This window comes from Carassius carassius, chromosome 10 (genome assembly GCF_963082965.1).
Source record: "Carassius carassius chromosome 10, fCarCar2.1, whole genome shotgun sequence".
Taxonomy (NCBI): domain Eukaryota; kingdom Metazoa; phylum Chordata; class Actinopteri; order Cypriniformes; family Cyprinidae; genus Carassius; species Carassius carassius.
Genome location: NC_081764.1, coordinates 13,314,886 through 13,339,166, shown reverse-complemented (window position 1 = coordinate 13,339,166; position 24,281 = coordinate 13,314,886). Strand labels below are relative to the sequence as shown.

The window sequence follows — 24,281 nt, the reverse complement described above, 5'->3', positions numbered from 1 at the left end:
GTTCTTCTATGGCCAGATTAAACCTTGTTGTAGCCTATACATTATGCTCTATTTATTATTTTCTTAGAAACCTCACAATTTTCTACACTATTAAATGGTGTTCTTGTATTCAAATTAAGCTTGGTCCACTACTGCACACGTGCCACAATATTGATACAGGACCAGTTGTATCAATACAAATCTCTGTGACGATACATCTTTGTACAGATGTATCGAACGCCACACTAGTAAACAGTACCTCAAAGATAGGCTCAGAAGAGAGGGACGGGGTCAGCAGAGCTCATTTACATTTAAAGGAAAATGCTACAAAACTGCTTGCTCTGAAAAGAGTTGTTTTTGACAGGGTAAAAAGGATGTCATTTTACACTTCAATTGAGAAATTTTAACGAAACTATGTTACAGACTTTTCTTTAAGATCCTAAAGAATCATATCAACTTGTGGAAAATGGGCATCTGATGACCCCTTTAAGACAAACCCTTATGACAACAAGTAACTGAATACTTTTCAGTCAACACAGACAAATTGTTGCTGTTGTTTTAAAGTGACACTTTACAAGCACTGGTATAAACTACTGAAATTTAAGTAACAAGACAACACCACGCAGCTGTGTGAATTGTCACTTTCCGGTGTTGTCCAACAGGAAAGCAAATAGCAACTACTGATTGTCCTGTACAACTACCTTGTTTCCTTTTGACAAGGAAAGATTCTACTTACTCAATTGCTCTTTGCCCTTGTCACACTCACAACAAATATACTGAACGACTCCCCTCTCTAGTGACTGGTAAAACAGCCAGAATGCTTTCCACTGCATTCAAACGGCTGTTTTTATGACATATTCTTCTAGTACACACACGGGATCCTGCTTGTAGCATTCCTTCTCCTCCTCTGACCTACCTCATGATACAGTGCTATTCTCCAGTAATCCAAGCCGTGCACATTGATATGTCCACAGTTCGGCCTGTCAGTAACCACCAACATCCTCTCACAATCAGAGAGCACCATTATGAGCAAAAACAATGCATGTTTCACTGTTTTCTATTCATTTACCATGTTGCGGCTGGTGTGTTTAAAAAGTTCCAGTTTATTGATCATATTCAACAATATGGTCTGTGGTACTGAAGCTGTGCCATAAAATACTCCATGACAACTAGGGATTAAATCAGTCAGCCATTTACAATTGAAAGTAGTACAGAAGCTGTGTGTATAATCGTGCATTCATTATTCATTCAACCATGGTGAAGACGAAGGTAACTTCTTCACAAAATGTTATTGTTATTAGAGTGCACAAGCATATTGATGGCTTCAAAATTAATGGAGCCTAAAGACCATAAAACTCCAATTTCATGGAGTCTTTAAATGATCCAATTCAGTTGAGCAGAGACCAACAAACACCTCTAAAATAAAAGCTGAGCACAGCAGAGTGAGACGAACTGAAACACCACTGCTGTGTGACTAACTGCATGCAGCGGAGGGACAATGATCTCACTTTCTTCTGGGAGTCAGCATCTTCCTGCATTACCCAGCCTCATGCACGGCTCAAATGGTTCTTCCTATAAGGATAACAATTTAACAATACTTATAAAATCAATGCTAGCAGTTTTGGGCCATGTCACTTTTTTTTCTTCTAGTAAATACATGATGAATGTGTTTACACTGAAAACAAACATGATTTGTTTGTCAAATGAAATATTTAGGACTGAATGTAGTGTCATTTATAAGTCAAGTGATGAAATGGGATCAATTTGTTCAGTGCAGTCAATATCTGATGCAGCTTCTCTGGTTGCCATAGCAATACTGAGACTCTCATAATTACCCTGAAAAGTGTGGAATTGGAGTGGGGAGAAAACTCACAAGACAAACACTTTTGATCGGATGGCTGTGACCTGCTAAATTATAGTTCTACATGATGAGTTGGCTATTGACAACATCTTTTCAAGCAGAAATTTTAGGGGCACACCTTAAATCAGCCTGCTATGCAAAATCGGTCACATAGTTTCCCCAATTTAACTGTATTACTGATAAAAGTTTTGATAATAAATAGACTCAGGGGCTCAAGGCTAACATTTGTGAGCAGTGGCACCAGCTCCAGTAACTTCTACAGATGGTGGTGCAAGAAGATTTGGTAGCGCTGGGTGGGGCGTAGGGCTGTCACTTTCTATTCGATATTCGAATATGCGATAATAGTTCAAGTTGACAGACTGGTGTTTCTTGCTAACAATATTAAGAAATGAATTAGGCTAGGCTATATGCCTTACTCCTGCTGCTGTTTAAGTTGTCACGTTATTGTTTGTGCCTGTTCTGAATCATTTTTTTTTTTCTTTTTTCATTTAGCCTAATGTTGTTGGATATGTATAGTGGCACTTCATATAAATTGATATTCTAAAGTTGATAACCTGCTGTTTCAAACATTAAGTAAAAAATATAATAATCCAGATAGTCCTGTTTATGACTCACTGTTAATACATTTGTGATTGAATCTCCATTAGGCTACGGGGTTTTTTTTTTTTTTAATGCGTGGGGGGGGGGGTGGGCATGTAGATATTCGAATATATTCAAATATATTGCATGATATTCGATATCCGTTCGAATTAGATTTTTCTCAAAAGTGACAGCGGGGGGGGGGTGGGGTTGGGGTATTGTGATGTGTGGAGGTATTAAAAACAAAGATAATTTAATGTTAAAAATACTATTGTTTTGAATTAACAAGTGCATTTACTAATAATATTACATGCTTATTTCTTGGTAATGCACATTTGACAGTAAAGTACTGAGCTTGAGTTGTGAAGTTTACAAAATTTTTTCTTTATTCAAAACAGTAATGGTCAAAATCTATTTTTTTATATGAAAACATTATATATTCTACTCTCAATAACGGTTCCATTCTTCTTTTATAGTGGCCTTTTATATTGAACTGGCCAACAACTTTTTACTAAATGATGTCTTTTTTTATTTTATTTTAAATAAGTGTGTTTACTAGGGCTGGGCAAAAATTTTTATTTTTTGATTAAACGATTTCTTGAATTATGTCGATTTAATATTGAGTCTCAAAAGTCACAAATCAATATTTTCCGGTATTTATTTCAGCAAACATTTAAAAGATTTGATTAATGTGAATCTTTTCAATAGTCTTCTCCACTAGATGTAACCCTCTTATTTACCTTACGCAACGAAGAGACTGATGACAAGAACAAAGCAATAAGCGCAATTTGCAATGCTCAGGTAAAATTCTATAGTAATACAAAAATTCTGCAGAAGCATTTGATATCACACGTAAATGCGCCATAATTTCCGCAATGATTGAATGAATGAATTAAGTGCACACCGCATGGTTTTGTTTAAACGAGCACGGTCGACACTCATGGTGTTTTAGCCTTTGTCGTCTTACTATGTTGATATGAATGCACAAATTTAATCTCCAGCTTCTCTGAGAGTCACTTCATTAGCATTTTATTGTTTAATTTGACAAAACTACCGTCATGTCACATACGCAGCGGCTGCAAGTTCCTCACGGCAACCCATCAAAATAAAAGTTTAGTTTCATGTGAAGAAACTGTCAAAATATTTTATTATTTAGCAGTCTTAAGACTCATTGTAACAATGCTATACTACTACTACTAATAATAATAATAATAAATATGAATAGATCTTTATTTAATGGAATAATCACATTTGTTTTCTGTTGTGCAGCACTTTGTTTGCCAAAAAATAAAAGGGTTTTTCCATTTTATTAGGATCAATTAAATAGTTTTATGCCTTCATCTGTTTACCAGAAAAAAATTTAAGAATGTTTTATATGTCCCTATTATTGTTTAAAAAAGGACCCTATACAAAAAAAGGGTTTAAAATACAGCCATGTGGCTCTTAATTTCTTTTTATAAATGTATCATTTGTAAACTGATGTTTACTGTTCATACTTGAAAGTCATTGAAAAGTGCTTAAATTTCTTTCCTTAAAAGGTTGTACAAACCCAGAAATGAATAATGTAATAACATTCGACTCGTTATGCCACAACACCATGGTATAGTTATCATCACTACTTATGGTTTTCTACATCAGCGCTGTTTGATCTGTTTATAACCGAATTCTGTGCAAAATTTGAATACTTCTCACTAGATCTTGCAGCAGTCTTTTTCATTCTGAGGTTATGAGTTGGGCAACACGGTCGCGCCAGTTCGATTGCTTATAAAATTTTGTTGCACCACCAGGAAAATGGTTGAAGTCTAGAGCCCTGCTATGTTACCTGAGGGCAGTATGCATAACTTAAAATGATGAGCAGACTGCTTTAAAACACTGAACTAATTGGTGGACATATCTGGCACATCCTCTATTTATGCTGATAGTACGACACCAAGCAGACAAAAAGCTATCAACAACAATGTAAAAAGGGTCACAGTACAGCACTAGCTTTTTTTTGGCCCTCATTTCAGTGGAAGTGTTAAGCATAGAGCTTACATGCAAAAAGGGAATTAGTCTTCAGTAACATCAACAACATGTTGTAACCCATTTTCCATTATCTAACTGGTTACGGTATGTTAGTTAATCTCTCTAATGATCAAAAATAAGTAAGTAAATTCAAGGATGAAAAGCTGATTTGGGTTGGGAGTTGCTTATATAACTGCTTTTTGGCACCAATCCAAGCCATCTGTGCTGGTCAAATAACTTTTACAATAAAGTGGTTCAACGACTACCAGGCAGAAAACCTCATAAAACAAAGCTGAATCCCACAGATGTTTAGCTCACCACTGAATGGTTATAAGAGGGAAATAACTGAGCCTGTGAAGAAACAGGAGCCAAACCACGTAATTCTGAATTATTGTAAAACAGGATTGGATAAATTGCTTTACTGCACATGGAGAGCATTCGAAAGAGAGGATCAAGAGGGAGCAGAGGAGTACATAGAAATACCAATCACTTGAACAGTGGACACTCTTTGTTGAAATTAAATGCATTAACTGAAATCTATGGTTCCATAAAGAACATTCCACTGTACAATTTTTTAAATATGAATATTGAAAAAAAGATTTAAAATATTTAAATGATCTTCAGTTCACACTAAGAAAAATGGTTCTTTTAAGAACCCATGACTTCTCTGTGGAAACCAAAAATGGTTCTTCTATGACATAATTGCAAAAAAAAAAATAATAATAATAAATATATAATAATAATAATAATAAATAATGTATATATAAAATTATTTTTTATTATTAAAGAAAACACATATACACGTTTACTATATACATCATGTCTTGAAAGTTACAACCTAAACCACTCGCAGTTTCAAACAAAAGTCATGCAACATTACTTGTTTAAAAAAACAAAACAAAAAAAATTGATTTTACTTAACAGAAATTGCAACAAAAAAAAAGACTCTGGGTCACCCTGCCAACTGGGTCAGGTTAGAAAGAAACCTGATCACTCACCTGAACAGCACCACTTGATGATCTCATCAATTATAAAAAAAACTGAATAACATTAACTGAATCATAACAGTCACAAAGTGAAGTTGACTTCCTCAAGTTATTACAATGTGACTGGGGTGGCAAAAACGTGCCAAAGTACCACAAGGTATTTTTTTTTCTCACTGGTTCCCCAAATTAGGAAACTTGTCCTTGTTTCAAAAAGCAGTAATCTCATTTTATTTCCTCCCAAGGTCACTCGTCACATTGACCTCACCTGATGAATGATAACAAGACTCACGTTGTCAAAAAAAAGGAGCCAATAAAACTCTTGCAAAACAAACATAAAGTGGGTAATAAAATTACTAAACTTGTAAAAAGCTAATAATACACAATACAAAAACACATAAAACCCTGTGTGCACTCTTGATGTCCTGGGGTGTGTATTTTTTTCAGTCTGGATTATAATTTAATGCAAATAAACAAACCAGTCTTACAAAATGTGATCAAAATAAAGAATGTAGGGAGTACTAACTAAAACTAAACACAAACAAGCAAAACTAAAAAAAAAGCCTTATTGATTTAGATGTCTCTGCCTTCACATTATCATTTGATAAGGATCTTTGCAAGAAATGCTCAATGACATAATGTGCTTGATCTATAAGCACTGATTCATTATAGATGGGCTGCATCCATGCACTGCGCTCGTTCTGCAGTATCCCAGTATCTAAGGTCTGTATTTATATTGTGTGATGTTTATCTTGCATTTTAATATAAACATGCAAAGTATCAGTGTTAAAACGGATCAACTTTCCAGTGAAAGATCACTCACCTCGTCTTTTCCTTCAGTGCTGCTCTCCTGCTGCTCAGCGGTGCAGAGTTTCCTATTGTATTTGCTCTCAGTTCTCTTCATTCTGATAGATGGGGGTTGAGTTATACTCTACAACAGTAATATATCGGTTTTAGAACCCGGTGGTCAGCGCATTTAGATGGTGAAATAAGCTTTGCTCTGATACATGGTGATCAAGCCTCTCCTCAACTTCGTTAAACAAGCACAAAGGCAGCTGAAGAATCAATGGTGAGCGCAGGTTCGACACTGTGGCTTTTGTGTTGCTCTCTCGAACTTAAGTTACAACTCGAGTTACCATGACAGCCCGTCAGTTATCAGTCAATACTGTTTTGACTTCAGTTTTACACGAACTGTGCGGTTTAGCGCGGCAAATCAACCGGCGGAACTCGCTAGCTCGCTAGCTGTTTGCTGATAAAGTTTGACAACATCCGCAAAGTAAACGCCTTTTGGGTTTACGAAAGGGACGTAACTGTTTAAAAACAATGTGTAAAATACTCGCCGGGCTCGTAACTGTCAATGTGAGATTATAAGGACAGGTCACCATTACGCTGAATAGCGCGGCGTTTCCAACGTGTTTGCCGCAGTTTCAAGTCATCCAGCGGATTTTCTCTTCTCTGTAAACTAATGATTTAGCGTTGCGGAGTTTTCTCAGCCATAACAAAAACGCGATTTTCTTCATCCAGTCAACCGCCTGACTGACGAGATACTTCGCCGCGGCGTCACAACACAGCGCGAGCTCAACTGTTCATCATGTCTCGTGAGTCAGGTCTCAAACGCGAGCTGTGCTTTGACACAGATCATCATGCGGGGGCAAAGCTCCGCTTTTCTCCTCCAATCTCACTCTTCTTCAAACGTCAACCCGGCCGGTGAGGGGAAACCTCTCGGTGGCGAAAATAACTGCTAATCAGAGCCGGTCCAGGACGTTGGTTTTCTTTGGGAGGAAATCCAAAAAAAATTCCTTAAGCTCGGATCAAGTGAATGACCGTCGGTGCGAGCCTAATGTGCTGTGAGTTCAGTCTGTATGAGCAGAGTCTGTATGTCTTGCATATCCACTGGAGGGCTGATCTGGAAATGTTGTTTCCTCCAATGGTTTAGAAGGGGCAATTAAAAAGAGCGGTTTTGGTAAAATTTGTCTTTGCTGCCATCTGCAGACGAAAGTAATGTTTACAACAATTACTGTATTTTCCTTCTGCACAATCATTTTAGGTTGAAAGATGGAACAGTTACAAGTTAAACAAATTAATTGAGATATACTGAGAACAAAAGAAGGCTCAGAAAATCTGAGCAGCAGGCTTAATGTCTTCATTCTTGATTTCTTATTATTTCTTTTTAATTAAATTATACCCACTGACAAATTCTCCATCTTTGTTATTGAATGTGGTTGTGAAATTAGATGACAGGGAAGGATTTGCAAGTTAATGTAGGGAGCACTGAATTCTGAATTGTTGAACAGATTAGGCAGAAATTTGTTAACCCATAAAATATATATGTTTTTGGTTTGTGTCAGAAAAATTATGTAGGAGGGCATAGCATGAAAAAAATTGCATGAAGGATACAATAAATTTGGAATAGCATGTAGCAAAATAGTCTATACATTTTGGTGGATCTTACTTTAAAGTGTAGTTTCGTAAAATGTATTAATTGCCATCAAGTAATGTAGCATAAAAAGCAATAGCATTAAACATGAAAACTCTCAGAAGTATATTCAAGATATTACACAGAATTTATGTTTTTCCTACAATCAATAAAAAAAGAGATCAAGACAACAAAGAGAAATAATCAGAGAAACTTTGAGAACTGAAAGTTTACTTGTTAAATACAATACAGATTTTAATTTGAATCTTTAAGTATGGTTCTACATTTCTTATTTTACTTCAAACAATCTAACTGAAACAGTTTGTAAATTAATATTAAAAGTGAGGGAAAACCATTCGAATTTGAATTCACTACTGTAGTATAATATCTGTATGGAGTGGACAATAATCGTACAAAAAACAACAGGAAACAAAATTTATATTTTATAAAAAGGAAGAGAAAATAACCAAAAAATTTGCTGGACTCCCGGCAGGCAAGGCGAAACGCCAGCGTACCCCACTAACAAAAGAAAACAATAGACGCTCCGTATGCAACTTGAGCAAATTCAACTTCAGTAAGGTATAACTCTGTGTCCGCCATAAATAGAGGAGCGGATACAAAAGGTATGAGACCAGATAATCCGATATAGAGGACAGGCTTTGGAGCTTCCTCCAGGTCTCTCATGTCATAACAAACCAAATCAAGTTCTCTTGGTGGACTCTCATCCTGAGGACGTTTCTTCAGTCTATGTGCAGACCAGTGAAATGACTGGGCTCCCAAAACAGAACCAGCAACATGTCTTGGGGGTAGCTGTCCATATAAATCTCTAGTAAACAGTGTTGAAGAGAGAGTGGTCCGCTGCCCTATACAGGCAAACTTGCTGGACACCTGCAGGAGGCCACTTCACTGTCTTCCCTGTTATTAGGGAGGAAAGAAAACAATTATTGATGAGAATTCCCATAAACAAGGGAAAATGCATCACGTGTTAGAGGTGTATTGCCATTAGGTAACAGATAGTACTGTTATTCAGAAGAAGGGGAAAAACCGTCAAATAAAATCGAAAGTGCAAGAAAATCTCACTCACTCACCCCAAAGTTAGTGAAGAATGTGAAGTCCGATTATACTTGTCAACATTTTACCTACAATTCAAATCATTAAAAAAACTTTAACCGTTTGTTTGAGGACAGTTACTGCAGTGCTGTCTGAATCAGATCCGTTTAAAGTTAAGCCGCTGAACTGAATTAAATTACACTGAATTTTATAAAAGCTAACGTGCTAACTGTGCACCCAGCACAAGCAGTGCTTATCTGTTACAAACAGATTTGAAAAAAATTAAGAAAACATACCTTGATGTCATATCATAATGTCGGGAAAAAAAAACGAGGAGCTCTTATTAGTAAGTAAACGGTCATTACATTTGGCAATGTGAAGCCAGACACATCATAACATGAAAACGCCCCGAAAGTTCTTATAAAAGTCCTACGGAAGTTTCCAGGGTCATGTATTTAAAATCAAATGATATGCAATTTAGTAAACTGTAATTACTGATTAAAGAAAAAAAAAAAGATACAGTAGACGTTTATGGATAGGATGGAGTCTCATGGGAATTGAATGTAGAAAAAACAGCTGCAGTCTAATGCCATACTGTAAAATGTATTAAAAATTGTAAACGTCAAATATTATTTGTGGTCGGGTATGACTGAAAATCAATACAGCCTTCTTTAGAAAACCCTTAAGAGAAGCATGCTGTAAGTATGCTGTCACAGCATGAGCATTACACAGCAGGTTTTTTTCAAAGTCACTTTAAGGGTATTCTGTAGCCTTTGGGTTTTATAGCTGTAATAGGAAGAAAATGATAGTAAATAACTCCACGTTGTTGGTCATGATCATAGCTATGTCATAAATAATTAATTAGTTTAATTAAGTAATAAGTAATTAAAGTAAATCATTTATTTATATTTTATGTATATGATAGAAATTAATATTAAATGTTAACAAAATGTCTTTATATGGGTCTGATAAATTAGGTTCACATATCTGGATCACTCATAAGCCTATACGCTTGTCCTGTTCTGATGTGGTCACTCAAGAGAGCATCCGAATTTTGGAGTCATCTTTTTTTTTTTTTTTTTTTTTTTTACAAATTAATAGATTTTTCAAATAATGTATGGGTTATTATTGACTGATTGACACATCATAGTGTTTTTGCAAAAGAGGGGCTTACTGTTTCTGTGAGACCTGATATTATATTGTAAACTTGAATTGCTATGGTTTGTACACACACATCTGGATATGTTTGCGTTACTTCACGTTTACTTATGCGTGAAATTCCTTCATTCGATTTCTGGTAGCAGAGCCAAATTTGCATTACCGGAGGGCACGCAGTCTGCCATGTTGTTCACATAATATTTTGTGGCGATTTAAACTCAATATATTTCACGAGTATTGCAAAAAGAGTGAAAACTAATGTAAAAGTCCACATTCTTCTGTGCGTGTCAAGCCCTCTCGTGAGCTTGAGCTGGGGGAATGTTATGACGCGGCGAGCGCGCTGTGCTCTGAGATCGATTAGCTCGTCTGTGCAGAAGTAGACAGGAACAAGCTAACGTTAGATTGGCGAAGTCGGAACGAGTGTGATTAAAAAAACACAAACAAAATACAGAATCATATATACGACAACCTCCAAGCTGTCAAATTGACTTGACAAGCGGTGCAACATTGCTTCGATTAACTTATTTGGATAGACAAGGGATCAAGAGGTAGGTGTATATCGAAATGTTTATTCAGTGGTTTGGTGTCGAGAGGGAGCCATCTTACAACACTTTATTTCTGCTCGGAATGCTAGCTTAGCCTAGCTCGCGCCGTGGCTAAAACAACACGCATTTCCTCACGACACAAGCCCGAGTCGTTATAAGTCACTCTTGTGTATCCGTCTAATAATGCCGTAAAGTTCCGTTGCTCTAAACGTTTACATTTAACCACTCAGCATGGACTAAAAGGTTTCTGCACACATTGAATGGCCTTCTATGCTAACCGAGCCGTGCTAGCGAGCGTTAAGCAAGTGGAAAGACGAGTAAGTTTGTTACAGTTTGTTAGTATTTTAAACTCCTGTATGCTCCAGAACGTTTGGCTGAGCATATTAAATAATAGTTTGCAATTATCACAAATATATTTTAAAGTCCATTGTAGTTTATATTCTGCCGCTAACTCTTTTGCTAGTTATACGCTTGCTCTTAGTTTTCCTCCTCTTTACTTTAAACTTCAGCAGTTTTGCATTTTACAGAAAACTTGTTTATCTTATTGTAACGTTAGCTAGACAGTTCACGGCGGTAAACGGATATACTTCATATAAAATTCGCTGACAAAGAGATGATTAGTCATGTTAAAAGTGTAATTGACAAAAATGTAATTTTTGAGTGATAATTTACTCGCTCTATGATATGCTTTATTCTGAGCAATAGAAAAAGGCATGTTTGGCAGAATGTTAGTGACCTGACATTATCAGTCATCATTCACTTTCACTGTTTTTCCATGCAGTGAAAGTCAAATAACAAGACAAGATGTCATTCTGCATGTTATCTCCCTTTGTATATGGTGTGGGAAAACATACAGGTTTTGAATATGGTGAAATGAGTGGCAAGAATGTTTATGTATGTATTTTTCATGAATAAAGTTAAATATTCAGTATTTTTATTGCAGGTGGAGTGTGTTAAATATCAATTTTAGTAGCACCCTTGTAACTTGTGAAAGGGTTATTGCGCTGATGTTTTCGGATAGTTTGCACTGGCAGATCACATTAACTTTTCTTTAATTTGACAAAGTAGTTCTGCTTTGTGACTATTTGTTATGCTTAAAAAATATCTTCAAATATATTCTCTCAGCTTGAGGTTATAGAAACTGCATTCATAAAAATTATTCAAGATTGGAAAAGCATAATTTCGAAAAGTTGTCACCCTGCAGAATGCAGCTGTCTTTGATTGATGTCTTGTCAGCTACCCCTTTGTGAGAAGGAATTAATTTTGCCATTGATTGCTGAGTGATCTCATGTTTATACACGCATATATTTATCCAGCACAAAATTGATCTAAATATTGGTTGTTGTTTTACAGAGTTGGTCTGCAGATAAATTTTGAAGATCTGGAGGAGGAACGACCTGTTGGATTTGTGACTGCGGGATTTTAAAATACCGAGATCTCCCAACATGCAATAATACAATCTGGAGTACACCTGTTGTTTCGCACTGAATGTTCAAGGTTGCTTGCACCTGGACGCTTTTTTTTGGTTTCTTTTAATTACCAATGCACGGTTCACCGTATTTAACAGGAATCAGTGCATTTTGGCTTCAAGTTACTCACCTGTGGAAGCTGCTTCGAATTTGATGAACTGGAAGGTTGGAAGTGTTGTCAGAGCTCAAATCATATTTACTTTAAATTTTTTCAGTAGCCTAACGTGATATTGGTTCACCAGCCATGTTATCAGCCATGTGGGGCGAGAATTAAAGATGTCAAGTTTTCATTGTTTGGTTCACTGAATCATCCAAAGTATGAGCTGTTGAAAGCTAAAGCAATTCTCATGACTTTATAATATAAAGCACTTCTATCAATTGTGATGTGACAAATCAGCCCCCCTCCCCTTTTCATCCTGACGTAGCACCTTCGCTGTTTTGATGAGGTGAACATATCAAGATCACCACATTGCGCAAAACAGCTTTGTGTGGTACAAACCCACTCTCCGTTTTTTTTTTTTTGTTGCTGTGTGTGTCTTCAGTCCAAAATGAGTTCGTAAAGGAGCGTCTGAGTGTCAGAGCAGGCACAACGTGCTGCTACCACAAGAACCCAGAAAAAGAGACTGGAAAATCCAAGACTCAAACAGAGTTTGACTTCAGAACCCCTTGGATTTGCTTCATTTCTATCCAGTCGACCTGAATGCACACAGTCATCATCGGTGAACTAAGGGTGTCGTGGAGGGTCCGTCTGGCATTACTGATCAAACATATCCGCTATTCTTCCAAAACTACACGCCACTGATCAAGAACAACTTGCTGCATCTCTTCCATCACCTTACAGTTTCACCTTGGCCTGCACAAGTTTCACTTCCATCCTTTTCTTTGCACCATCCTGGAAACTGGAGTTTGTCTGTGACGGGAGTAGCGGTTGTCCTGAGGCTTCAAAGCCTGTGAAAGTGCATTGGTTGGGCCCTCTACACAGATACAGCCAAGGACAGGGTCATTGAGCCTTTGTCTCTGGGGTAAGAATCCAAAACATTTATTGAAACTTTCTTTGGTATTGATTATTTTGTACTTTGAATGAGTTACCACTTATGTAATGGAATGTGAGATGTGTCATTAAGTAGAATGTATTGGTTTAAATTTAGTTCGTATGAGTCTTAAGTAAATACAGTCAATCATATTAAGGCCAAGAGAGCATTAAAACAGAAGTTAGTGGGGGGGGGGGGGGGTTGTTTGTGTGTGTTAATGCTCAACCTAGAAACTTCCAGCTTGTCTTTACAAAATACGTGTCTTCTTTTCTCTTAAAAAAGGAAATTGAAAATGCATGTTATAGATCATCTTGTGTTGTTTTCAATTTTTAAAACATTTTTTTGCCCTCATAATATTTAAATCACTGTGTCATAACTTGATCTTCTGGTGAAAATGACAGACTTTTCTCTGGTAACATGCTGCACTTCTCCAATCATTTAGTCTGGTTAAACTCTGCCCCTCCACATTCAAGTGGTTTTCAGATTAGTTAAAATGTGTGGATCAGCTTCTTCATTCCTAGGGCTGGTACAGGTGTGGTTTCTATGGACACCTTTTTTAAGTGATATCTGTCAAGTTGTGGGGTATATTTTATGAATGGTATTCGAAAAATAATTTGCAGCATCTTTAATATGCAGATACAACTGTAAGTAATTTGTGGGTTGATATCCACAAAAAGGGTAAGCACTGGCCCTGCGGTGCTTTCAAAATGTTTCTCTGTTTCGTTGAGTATCCCAAACAGCCTGACTCAGCAACATGGTCTCAAACCATGAGTTTCAGAGCAAGACTATTTTTGTTTCCTGACCTTCGTCTGATGGGGGAGTATTCAAAAACTGTTTAAAAACAGTCATTAGGAGCCAAGCACCGAATGCGTGTAGGCACTTATTTTATCCGTTGGCGTTCTTATTCTTCTTCTTCCGTTTCTTCTGCTCTTGAATCGATGGAAGCCCATAGAACTGCTTGTGAAATTGGGCACAGTGATAGAGGACAGTCCCAACATTTAACCATAGCAAATTTGTAGTCTCTATCTCAAACTCTTTAGCGCCACCACTTGTCCGAAGTTTCACTAAGGTTTAATACTTTTGAACCATAATGCACAGAAGAAAAAAGTTTTCTTCTGAAGCTTTGGCTCATGCCAAGTCGAATGAACACTGAAATTCAAAAGTAAAAAGCAAGGTTTAGTTGTTTCGCAATTTTTAAATGTCTACTTGTTTGTCTGATTCTTACCAAAATTGGCTCAGATTTGATAACAGTGCCACCTATTTGTCACAAGTGATAAGCCATTAAAATCATACTGTATGTTTCGGACTATAAGTCGCACCTGAGTATAAGTCGCATCAGTCCAAAAATACGTCATGATGAGGAAAAAAACATATATAAGTTGCACTGGACTATAAGTCGCATTTATTTAGAACCAAGCACCAAGAGAAACATTACCGTCTACAGCCGCGAGAGGGCGCTCTATGCTGCACAGTGGTAGGCTTCAGGAGCAATGAGCAGCATCTCTGGCAGCATAGAGCGCCCTCTGGCGGCTGTAGATGGTAATGTCTTCTCTTGGTTCATTTCTCTCGGGTCATGTCAAATTAATTTTACATCCTAACATCCTAAACTTGATTTAATTACTAATTGTTGGAATTGGTCTGATGCTCCATTTTTAGCTCCTCATTTTGCCTTTGGGTGCTTGGCCCCTTAATTGATGTATTTAGCTATATTTCCTTTTGTATTTGGTGCTGTAGAAATGGAACTTCTCACCTTTTCAAGTCACCTTAAATCAAAGATTACATTTATTTTTTATTTTATTTTATTTTTATAAATGATTCATCCATGTACATCTTTATTTAAACATTTTTTTATATGCCCTCGTAATCTTTAATCAAAAACATTAATGTCTCCTCCTACCCGGAATGATATCAAGGATGATGATATGTACGTCTGCTCAGGGGCTGGGTAGTGAAGTTGTCCAATGGCTAAACCATTTTCAAAACTTTTCCACAAACTTGCCACCCACATTCACAATCACAGCAATTAGCAAACATCAAAAATCCAATCAAATGTCTTGCCCTTTTTCTATTTGTCACAATAGGAAGCAAGGCCAATTGCAATTTCCATTTCATGCTGCCTTTCAATATGTTTGCAATGCATTAATGTGACTTACTTGTATTAGTAGATTATAATGACTTGATGTTTTGACTAGTTCTGTCCAGGCTGGAGTATTGCTCTCTTGGCAAGTCTTCCAGCCAGTTCTATCAAACCTTTACAATTAATCCAAAACGTGGCAGCAAGATTAATTTTCAATGAGCCGAAATGAATACACGTCACACCTCTGTTTAACAATTTGCACTGGCTACCAATAGCTGCATAAAATTCAAGGCATTGATGTTTGCCTACAAAACCACCACTGGCTCTGAACCCCTTTACCTAAATTCATTACTTCTAGAAGCTTGTGTTCTGCAAGTGAACGTTGCTTGATTGTGCCATCCCAAAGAAGCACAAAGTCACTTTTACGGACTTGTAAATTAAATGTTCCCTCCTGGTGGAATGACCTGCCCAACTCAATCCGAGCAGCTGAGTACTTCAAAAATCGGCTTAAAACACATTTCTTCCATCTTTATTTTGACCCTCTAACTTTAGCACTCAAAAAAAATCTAACTAGCTTTCCAATCGTTTTGTATTCTACCTGTTTTCTTTTCATTTATTATACAATAAAAAGACCTCTAACACTAGCTTGCTCCTATTTTTTTCCTTTTCTATTTTATCGGTTTTCTTTTTATTTTATTATTTTAAAAGCCCTTGCTACGTGTACTGTGTTTACCGGTAAGCTAACTGAGACTTATTATAGCACTTCATTGCTCTTTTGTTGTTTTTGATTGCTTCCATTGTCCTCATTTGTAAGTTGCTTTGGATAAAAGCGTCTGCTAAATGACTAAATGTTTGTTGCTTGCATTGTCAGTTCAGGCCATGAGGTTTGATGCCTCCATCCATTGACGGAAGACACTGGACCTAAATGGCGCAGCATGACTTTGTTCCTGCCTGGCTTAACTTCTCCACGCCTCAGCCCGCCAAGGTATTGTAATGGAATGTTGACTTTGAATCGACTTAAAAAAAAAATATATATATATATATAATGTATATGTGTGTGTGTGTGTGTGTGTTTTCATTCAGGACAGTATGACTCAAAATCCTCTCTTAGTCTTCTTGAGCCTAATCGTTCTTCTCTAAAATCAGCTTTTTCAAGCTCAGGCTGCCTGTTTAATTTGTGTCCGTGTTTTTTAGTCCCCTGCTGCCCCTCTTGAGAAGCATGGAGAGCACTTTCCCCGCGGAGACAGCCGGCCGGGATTAAACCGCCGCAGGCACAACTCTTCTGATGGCTTTTTCAACAATGACCCACTAAGAGCACCTGGAGGTAGAGGAACACACATATAACCTCCTTTGCATGGAGCTTTAGTTTGTTTCTTGCCCTATGTAATAGCTGTTCATTTTTTCTTCAGGTGATGTGTGGCAGCAGCCATCTCTGTTGAGGCATGACTCTGTAGACTCTGGTGTTGCGAAGGGGAGTCAGGGGGGATTGGGAGGACCAGGGTCGAAGGAGACCCCCAGCTGGCATGGGGTACAGAGAGGCCAGGAAGGTCCTCACCACCCCCATGCTCGGCATATTAAACGTGTTGTAGGCGAGAGGGACAGACAAGGGGGTCACCGACAGCGTAATGGAAACTTTCATCCTCGCAAAGGTGGCCAATATCAGGACCGATATTCTGATGAGGAGCGCAATGATGACAAGCTCAAGTTTGTTGATGAGGACTTTGTAAGTATTTTTTTCCTCTTGAGTTTGTTTACTTGGATAGTGGAGTCACACCCCTCCCAGGCATGAGTTGACTGGTTGTGTCATTGAAGAGATTTAGTTCTGTCATACTTTACATGCCTTTCATGAACCAGCTGCATAGTTACTCTGCATTCAGTCTTTGTTTTCATGTGAATTTCAGCCCTCCTTGAACCCAGAGACAACTGGAAAGCCAGCCAATCAGCCTCGTGCTGTCGGTACTCCAGCAGGAGTATGGGGTAAAGTTGCTTTCATTATTTGAGTCACCTCCTTCCAGCTGCATAAAAATGTAAATATCATGTTACACTTTATGGTTTGTTCTGTAAGTGTTTTTTTTTTTTTTTTTGCAACTTCTGTTACAGAGAACCCCCCTAGTGCTAAGCAGGTTATGTCTAAGATGCTGGTCATTAAGAAAGTGTCTAAGGATGATCCCAGTGCTGCATTTTCAGCTGGTTTTGCCAGTGCTGGCCCTCTGCCCACCAATGGTTCGAAAGTCCCCATCACTGGACCCAGCGTCTACAAGAATCTGGTCCCCAAACCTGCCACTGCCCCCACCAAGGTACTAAGCTAGTGGATCTGAAAATAATACATGATGTTTGGGATATTGGGTGGCATCACTTATAGTGAAAACGAAGCTTTTTTCCCCTAATGTTGTTTTGATTGTATTAGGGCAATTGTGTCATTTTTCATTTATAAATAAAACCTTTCCCTTCCTTTTTATAGCCTGGTCCATGGAAACCCAATGGAAGGGAAACTAAAGTGGGTTTGCATTTCTCTGGAAGGGATTCGGCCTTCACCAGCCCAGTTTCTGTGACCAAACCTCTGACACCCGTCAGTACACCTGCCCACGGCACTTCTAAAGAGGTAAAATGACAAAGTCATGGATTCAGGGTTTTTTTTTGTTGTTGTTGGCTATGATTTAAAAAAGTCTGGACAATATATTTTTATTTATTTTTTTTTCTCCATTAAATAAGAAACGCATGCAATGAGCAAGATGGCCATTATTTCTGCACTAAATAGACCTTCGGACACACTTTATTTTAAGGTCCAATTCTCAGTCACTATTAACTACAACTTTTGCCTCAGTAAAATTCAAATTTGCTTCATATAAATAGTATGGTAGTTGTTAAGTTTAGGCATGGGCTAGGATAAGGAGATTTAATATATAGTCATGCACAATAAGGCAGTAATAAGTGCTTTATAAGTACTAATAAAAAGCCAGTATGCTATTAATCTGCATGCTAGTTAATAGTGAGATTTGGTCCTTAAAAGTGTTACCTTACCAGACCTTCTAAGGCCCCGTTTACACGATGGGAAAACGCAGATATTTCCCTGCGTTTTGGCCTGTCATTTACACGAAAACGCCGTTTTTATCCCTGAAAACGATTATTTTTTAAAAACTCCGGCCAAAGTGGAGATTTCTGAAAACGCCGGTTATGTGTTGCCGTGTCAACTGGGAGAAACGGGGTTTTAGGTTCTCAAACGTCACATTATGTGCCAGAAAATGCTTAACGTCATGCGAGCGCCCTATGTTTAGAGTTTGTTTGGGTAACGTTACTGTTTGATCATGGATGCTGTTAGAGCTGAAACAACTAATCGATTTAATCGATTAAAATCGATTATTAAAATAGTTGTCAACTAATTTAGTTATCGATTAGTTGCTAAACAACTTTTATTTGCCGTAAGCGGCTCATTTTGTGCATATTTTAAATCTGCGATGACCAAAGTGTGGCAGTAATGAGCCACCGCAGGTTTTATTCAGCCAGTACAGCAGGAGCAGTAGCGAACAGCCAATAGCTGGCCTCATTTTATGTCACGTGCTTCCCAAACTGCGTCTGCAGCATTCAGCAAGATGGTGGAGACAGACGGCAGTGGAGTAAGCTTTAGAAAGAAAAAGAAAAAAGCAGAGGATAAAACTAATAAAACGAAGTCATCCAAAATGTGGGAGAACTTTACTTAGAGCCTTCAAAAAAAGAAGAGTAACCTGTAAACTCTGCACTACTGAACTGTTTAAGACTTTTATTTGTGCAGATTCTCCAGTACAATGTTGTTTGCAAATGTTTAGTCGTAAAAGCTAATAACATTGCTTTTTAACAGTTAACATTTTACAAACATGTTCTGTGATCAGTTTGTCGTTTACAAGTTCATAATTCAGTCTTGCAGCCTAATTATGACTGAATGAGAGAGGTAAATGTTTAAGTGTATACTTTTTTTCTAAGTATTCACTGCTATTTTTCACACAGCAGGTTTTTTGTGTGTGTCAATTTTTTTTTTTTTTCTGGACAACCTTCTGATGGATTTTACTTTAAAATGTGAGTTTCATTCAGGTTTCATGCCACTGGCACTTTATTCGAAGGATTGTTTACAATTTCACAGCATAAGCTATAAAGCTGTTTCCCAGGTATAAGTTGTGTGTTTACAGGAAAAAAATAATAAAATGCAATGTACTTCAAATTTATTCTGTTATTCTTATTCTTCGTGAAAATATTTTCTGAAAGATTCCTTAATAAGCTTTGTTCGGGATGTTAAACTACTTTAGGAGCCCTAAGGACTGACATGGTGAAAATATTATTTGAAATCTCCTTGTGAAATGCGCTAGAGTATGGGTCATTGTTTTGATTGCAGAAGAGTTTGACAAAGGATTACTAACACATAATAAAACAACTCCAGGTATATTTTTGATGAGGATATGACAATGCAAAATGGTTAAAATCTCTTAAAGTCTATGTTGAATGATAAAGACCCTTTGTTAATAATTTAATTGGAAAAAATGGGCAAAACTAAAATATAAGTACATAAAGATTAATCGTAAAAATAATCGACAGATTAATCGATTATCAAAATAATCGTTAGTTGCAGCCCTAGATGCTGTTAAGGTGGTACTCATTTTACGTTTGTGCAAACGCTTTTGGTCTGTTTGCATTTGCAAACACAACTGCTATGTTGTTTTGAAAGGAACAGGAAGTTGCTCGATTTTGAGGATTCTGATTGGCTTGCATGGCTTTATCCTTCTCCCTACACTGCCGCCCATAGGTTTGGCATAGTTATAATGGCGCTCGACGGCGTATTTATGCGGGTTGATGTAAACGACAACTTTTTTGAAAACGATGTTGTGTGCACGATGTTATTTTTGAAAACGCAGGGGGGGGAAATATTCGTTTCTCTAAATACCCGGCTATGTGTAAATGTGGCATAAATTCCTTCTAATCTTTTGCCAGTAATTACCTAGCACCCAACATTTCCAGAAAATATGATTGTTTTTGGCTTCATTTCAGAGCAAATGCTCTCATGGTGTCATTATATAATTCCCATTTACAAAACACACATGCTGATGAAGAATGAAAAAAAATGTTTACAACACAGAGCTGCTCTACGCTTCAATATTCTCTGTTATTCATCAAACAAACGTTATCATGTATATCCATAGGAGAACTTCAACAATCAACACTGCTGCTTACCCAGCATTTTCTTATTTTTAACTCGTTTATCGTTCCATCTCTCCTTCTCTCTCTCTCTCTCTCTCTCTCTCTCCATAGCCACCCTCCAGCACTACCCCTCCCATAGACATCACCCCCTCACGGCTAAAACTTATGCGGCGCAGCACAGACCGTAAGAGTGAGTTTCTGCGTGGGCTAAAGGATGAGAGAAATGGGGATGTGAGTGACTGCCACAGCCCAGGAGCTCCAACAGAGGTGCACATGAATTCATCTCTGATCTGTAGAATATTAGCTGATGTAATAGGTTAATTAATTTGTCATTCCAGGCTCGGTTTAAGATTATCAGAATTAGCTTATTGACAGATTTGGAGAAATCCTGTTTATATTAGTTCCAAATCCAACCTACAACCTTGTCAATAAATTATTTTAATTATTTTAATATGTTTCTGGAGGAGGGGGGATTAGAAAGTAAAATTATGTAATATATAAAAATTCTTTCCATCTGTTTTGTTTATCAGCCATGAGCAATAATAAATGGAAAGATTCATATTCATAGTTTCTGTCAGCTTGAATATGATGCATTATGTATTGTTTATTTAAATGATTTCAGTTTGTTTAGCAAGTAATTAATAGATTTTTCCTTAACCTTAAATGTCTGTTTGCTGAGGCTTCATTTGTGGTATATCTTTGCATTTAGGGAGAGGGAAGTACCCCAGAACCAAAAGAGTTTGGAGAGAGTCATGAGAACGGCATCTCCCACTCTCTCAGTGACTCAGACCCAGAGCACTTGTCCAGCTCTCTGGAGGCGGAACACAGGTCAGAGCGACCACATCCAAACACTTCAAAGCGTTCTCCTGCATCAGACACACATAAGCTCAATTCCAGATTCTAGTGAACTGCCTACATGAGTGAATGTCCAACCAAACTTGACAAATTGGTTGTCATTTACTCATGTCAAGTGTTACTTTATTTTTTTCTGTGAAACACAAAAAATGTTTTGTTCTAAAGGATCCTCAAAACAGTTTAGGTTCCCATTTACTTGTATTGTGTGGCCAAAAATATAATGAAAGTCAATGGGAACCGAAATCAAGCATTAAAAATCTATTTTCTGGTCAGCAGAAGAAAAAAAATACATATAGATTTGAAAAAACATGAGGGTGGGTAAATGATGACAGAATTTTCATTTTTGGGTTAATTTTACATGGGCAGCAAATATATGGAAGACTACTGGGTTCATGAGTTGGCAAATAGCATGTTGCTAAACTAGCAATTAAATATACGTATTTACAAGCAAATATCTCTTGATTAAACCACCACATTGAATTTATTTTTTCACATTGCATCTCAAATTTTCTCATGAAGGATACATGCAATGGCACCTTATAATTTGGCACCATATCTTTGGTCCCTTAGGGACACATTTATAGTGTAATGCTACCTTTATAAGCAGCACACTAGGTTTTTGAACAGATCATCACATCGTCAATCCACTCACATCCCAACAACATAGAAAACATCCACTGTGCACATACTCACACGTATGGATCATCTGTCACAGGTTGCTGAAGGCAATGGGATGGCAAGAATACCCAGAAAATGATGACAACTTCCAGCCCCTCACTGAGGATGAACTCAAAGAGTTTCAAGCTAAAACTGAACAGGTATGGGAAATGTATACAAATGGTTTCTATTTCACTTTTTTTTTCTTGATTTAAAATTTAAGTGCATCCTAGACATTTATAGTTCATTTTCTCTGAGACTGACTATATTTGTGTTCTGTCTCAGATGAAGAAGATTGGTCTGGGACGTAACGGTGTGCTCTTGAAGCCACGTAGTGTGGCCCTGCTAAACTGGAGGAACACCCCTAACCCTGGCCTGGAAGAGGGCTCTGAGTCTGAGACGAGCAGTAGCAGCCAGACCTCAGATGATGATGATACCTAATGTGGCTTTAAACACCCCTCTCACATTTCCCTCTCTCTTTCACTTAATCGGTCTCCTCCATCACACCCATTTATTTCAAACTTATGGAAGAAGAGAGAACAGATTCTTTTCATGTACAAGGAACATCGGTCATATCCCAGGCGGAGATAAAAAGAACTCACTTGTCAGCTCATAGTCAGTGTCTTTGTTTTATTTCCCCCCCTCTCCTTGTATGCATTTTGTTCTTTCTCCTGAACTAGAAATGTCAAAGAAAGCCACACACACCCTCCACCAGATCTTTTTTGTTTTTGCTTGGGAAAAAAGAGACTAATTCATAATAATAACACCAGTTATAACCGTGATTTACCGTGAAATATGACATCATCTGAATGTTCTATAAAATGGCTTTGACACCTTTCTTTAAAATATTTTTTCCTTTCTGCAAAAACAATTCATAGCATTAGTGTTAAGATGAAACAATCATTGAGAGCCACTGACTGCGACGTTGCTCCCAGTCCCTCATAGAAATGAACTCAACCCAGTCATCCCTGCAGCAAGAAAGATCTTAAGCAACACTGAAAGGACTGTCACATGCAGTCTGGCAGCTAGAACATGAGTCCATTTCTGGCTCCAGTTCCAGCAAACTGCTCATTTTCATTCTGCAGAATCATACTAATATACATGATTTCATGTGTCTGCCAAGAACACGTGTGAGAAAACCTTAAAGGATGTTTCAGAGTTAGATTTTAAACCTAGCTTGCGGAAGAGTTTGTCAGGAACTGGTTTTCGAATAAAGGTAACTTTTGGATGGAAGGGTCTATGTTTTATATGTTGCGTTCTGGAAAGCCAGGCGAACATCCACATGTTCAGTTCACAGAGGTTGGATCTGTTTAGGAAAGATTGAAGTTCAAAAAATCATAAACAGACTGTTCTTTTTCTTGCCCATATATGGTGTATTTTTTTTCTTTTTTTATGAATAACCTTAATTTAAACCATATTGAAATCCTGAACATTTCAGAGTTATTCTTTAAAAAGCATTTTCGTGCTTACAGAAATAATGCTGCGGCAATCATTTTCAATAGCTTTACATTCATTGCATGTAGATTGGTAAGGGGTATTCAATAAACACAGAAAGGTTTGATGATCTTCCCTCACAAAACCCAAATAAAATCTACCCAATGGAATAGAAAGCATTAAACATTATTGGGCTTATGTAATGTTTACAATTCAGGAATTGATCTGAGCTGTCTGTGGTTTGTAATGACTGTGAACTTTCTTTGAGTGATTCCGTAAGATGGCTTGCACGCTTTGTTCTGCTATTTTGTTCTTTAAACAGTTCATTAGAGGTTCATTTCTGGTGCAGAGTTCCATCCCTGCTGCTGGCAGTGAAGCAGAGATCCATCTGTAGACGGTCTTTATTTCATGAGGGACTGCTGGTGTAAATTGTGCATCTCCTTTTTTGTACCTTGTTTTTGCTGATAGGGTATAAAAATTTGCTTTATCACAGATTTAAGTTTCTTTTTTAATTTTGGTACAGCTGTAAAAATTCCCAGATAGTTTTTTCTTTTTTTTTGCATTGTTTCTGCAGCCTTGATATTCAGGGTGGATTGTAAAAAATATAAGAATAAAAAATTGTGAGTTTTGGAAGATTAAGATTATTTTGATAACATTATTTACAGATTTGAGAAGATAAAAGGTGTCATGTAAGGGTTTATCTGTATGAAACAAAGCAGACATAAACTACTGCATCATAATGAAAAGATCGGAGAAAAAAAATTGTAATAAATATTTTGCATCAGTTTGCCAAACATGTCCAGCCTTTGGTTTTCTGCTGAAACACTTAGGGAATCATTCTTTATGTTTTAGGACTGTAGTTGGTAATGTTCAAAATATGCATGCAAAAGATATAAGCAAATAAGCATAACACTGAAGGATAGGATTCCTCTTGCTCTAGCCCCATCCATTCTTTACCACTCCCTTTTTCCAAGGTGATTGTAACCAACAAACAAAACGTCCGTCAACAAATCCACTACT

At 37.3% G+C, this 24,281-nt stretch overlaps 2 protein-coding genes across 5 annotated transcripts in view; one reads left to right on the top strand and one right to left on the bottom strand.

Annotated features, from left to right (window-relative positions):
* Positions 1-6,698, bottom strand: part of LOC132151825 (microtubule-associated serine/threonine-protein kinase 2-like) — a 139,540-nt gene extending 132,842 nt beyond the window's left edge. For all 4 annotated transcript variants that reach the window (XM_059560222.1, XM_059560223.1, XM_059560224.1 and 1 more), the window contains exon 1: positions 6,230-6,698. In XM_059560222.1, coding sequence (XP_059416205.1) covers positions 6,230-6,310 — 81 coding nt within the window. In that variant the 5' untranslated portion in view covers positions 6,311-6,698. The remainder of the gene's footprint in view (positions 1-6,229) is intronic.
* Positions 6,699-10,344: 3,646 nt separating this feature from the next.
* LOC132151823 (vasculin-like protein 1) lies at positions 10,345-24,055 on the top strand. The gene is made up of 12 exons (XM_059560221.1): positions 10,345-10,578; positions 11,929-13,066; positions 16,024-16,137; positions 16,347-16,476; positions 16,562-16,875; positions 17,054-17,129; positions 17,253-17,449; positions 17,614-17,754; positions 20,427-20,582; positions 21,025-21,143; positions 21,886-21,988; positions 22,113-24,055. The coding sequence occupies exons 3-12, from the start codon at positions 16,078-16,080 to the stop codon at positions 22,266-22,268; spliced, it is 1,452 nt and encodes a 483-aa protein (XP_059416204.1). The 5' UTR covers positions 10,345-10,578; positions 11,929-13,066; positions 16,024-16,077; the 3' UTR covers positions 22,269-24,055.
* The last annotated feature ends 226 nt before the right edge of the window (positions 24,056-24,281 follow it).

What these genes read in the sequence shown, in the direction of transcription:
- LOC132151823 (XM_059560221.1), top strand. Translation starts at nt 16,078, where the DNA reads ATGGCGCAGCATGACTTTGTTCCTGCCTGGCTTAACTTCTCCACGCCT. An exon ending in CCACGCCTCAGCCCGCCAAG is followed by an intron (nt 16,138 to 16,346) that starts GTATTGTAATGG and finishes CGTGTTTTTTAG; the next exon opens with TCCCCTGCTGCCCCTCTTGA. An exon ending in CCCACTAAGAGCACCTGGAG is followed by an intron (nt 16,477 to 16,561) that starts GTAGAGGAACAC and finishes TTTTTTCTTCAG; the next exon opens with GTGATGTGTGGCAGCAGCCA.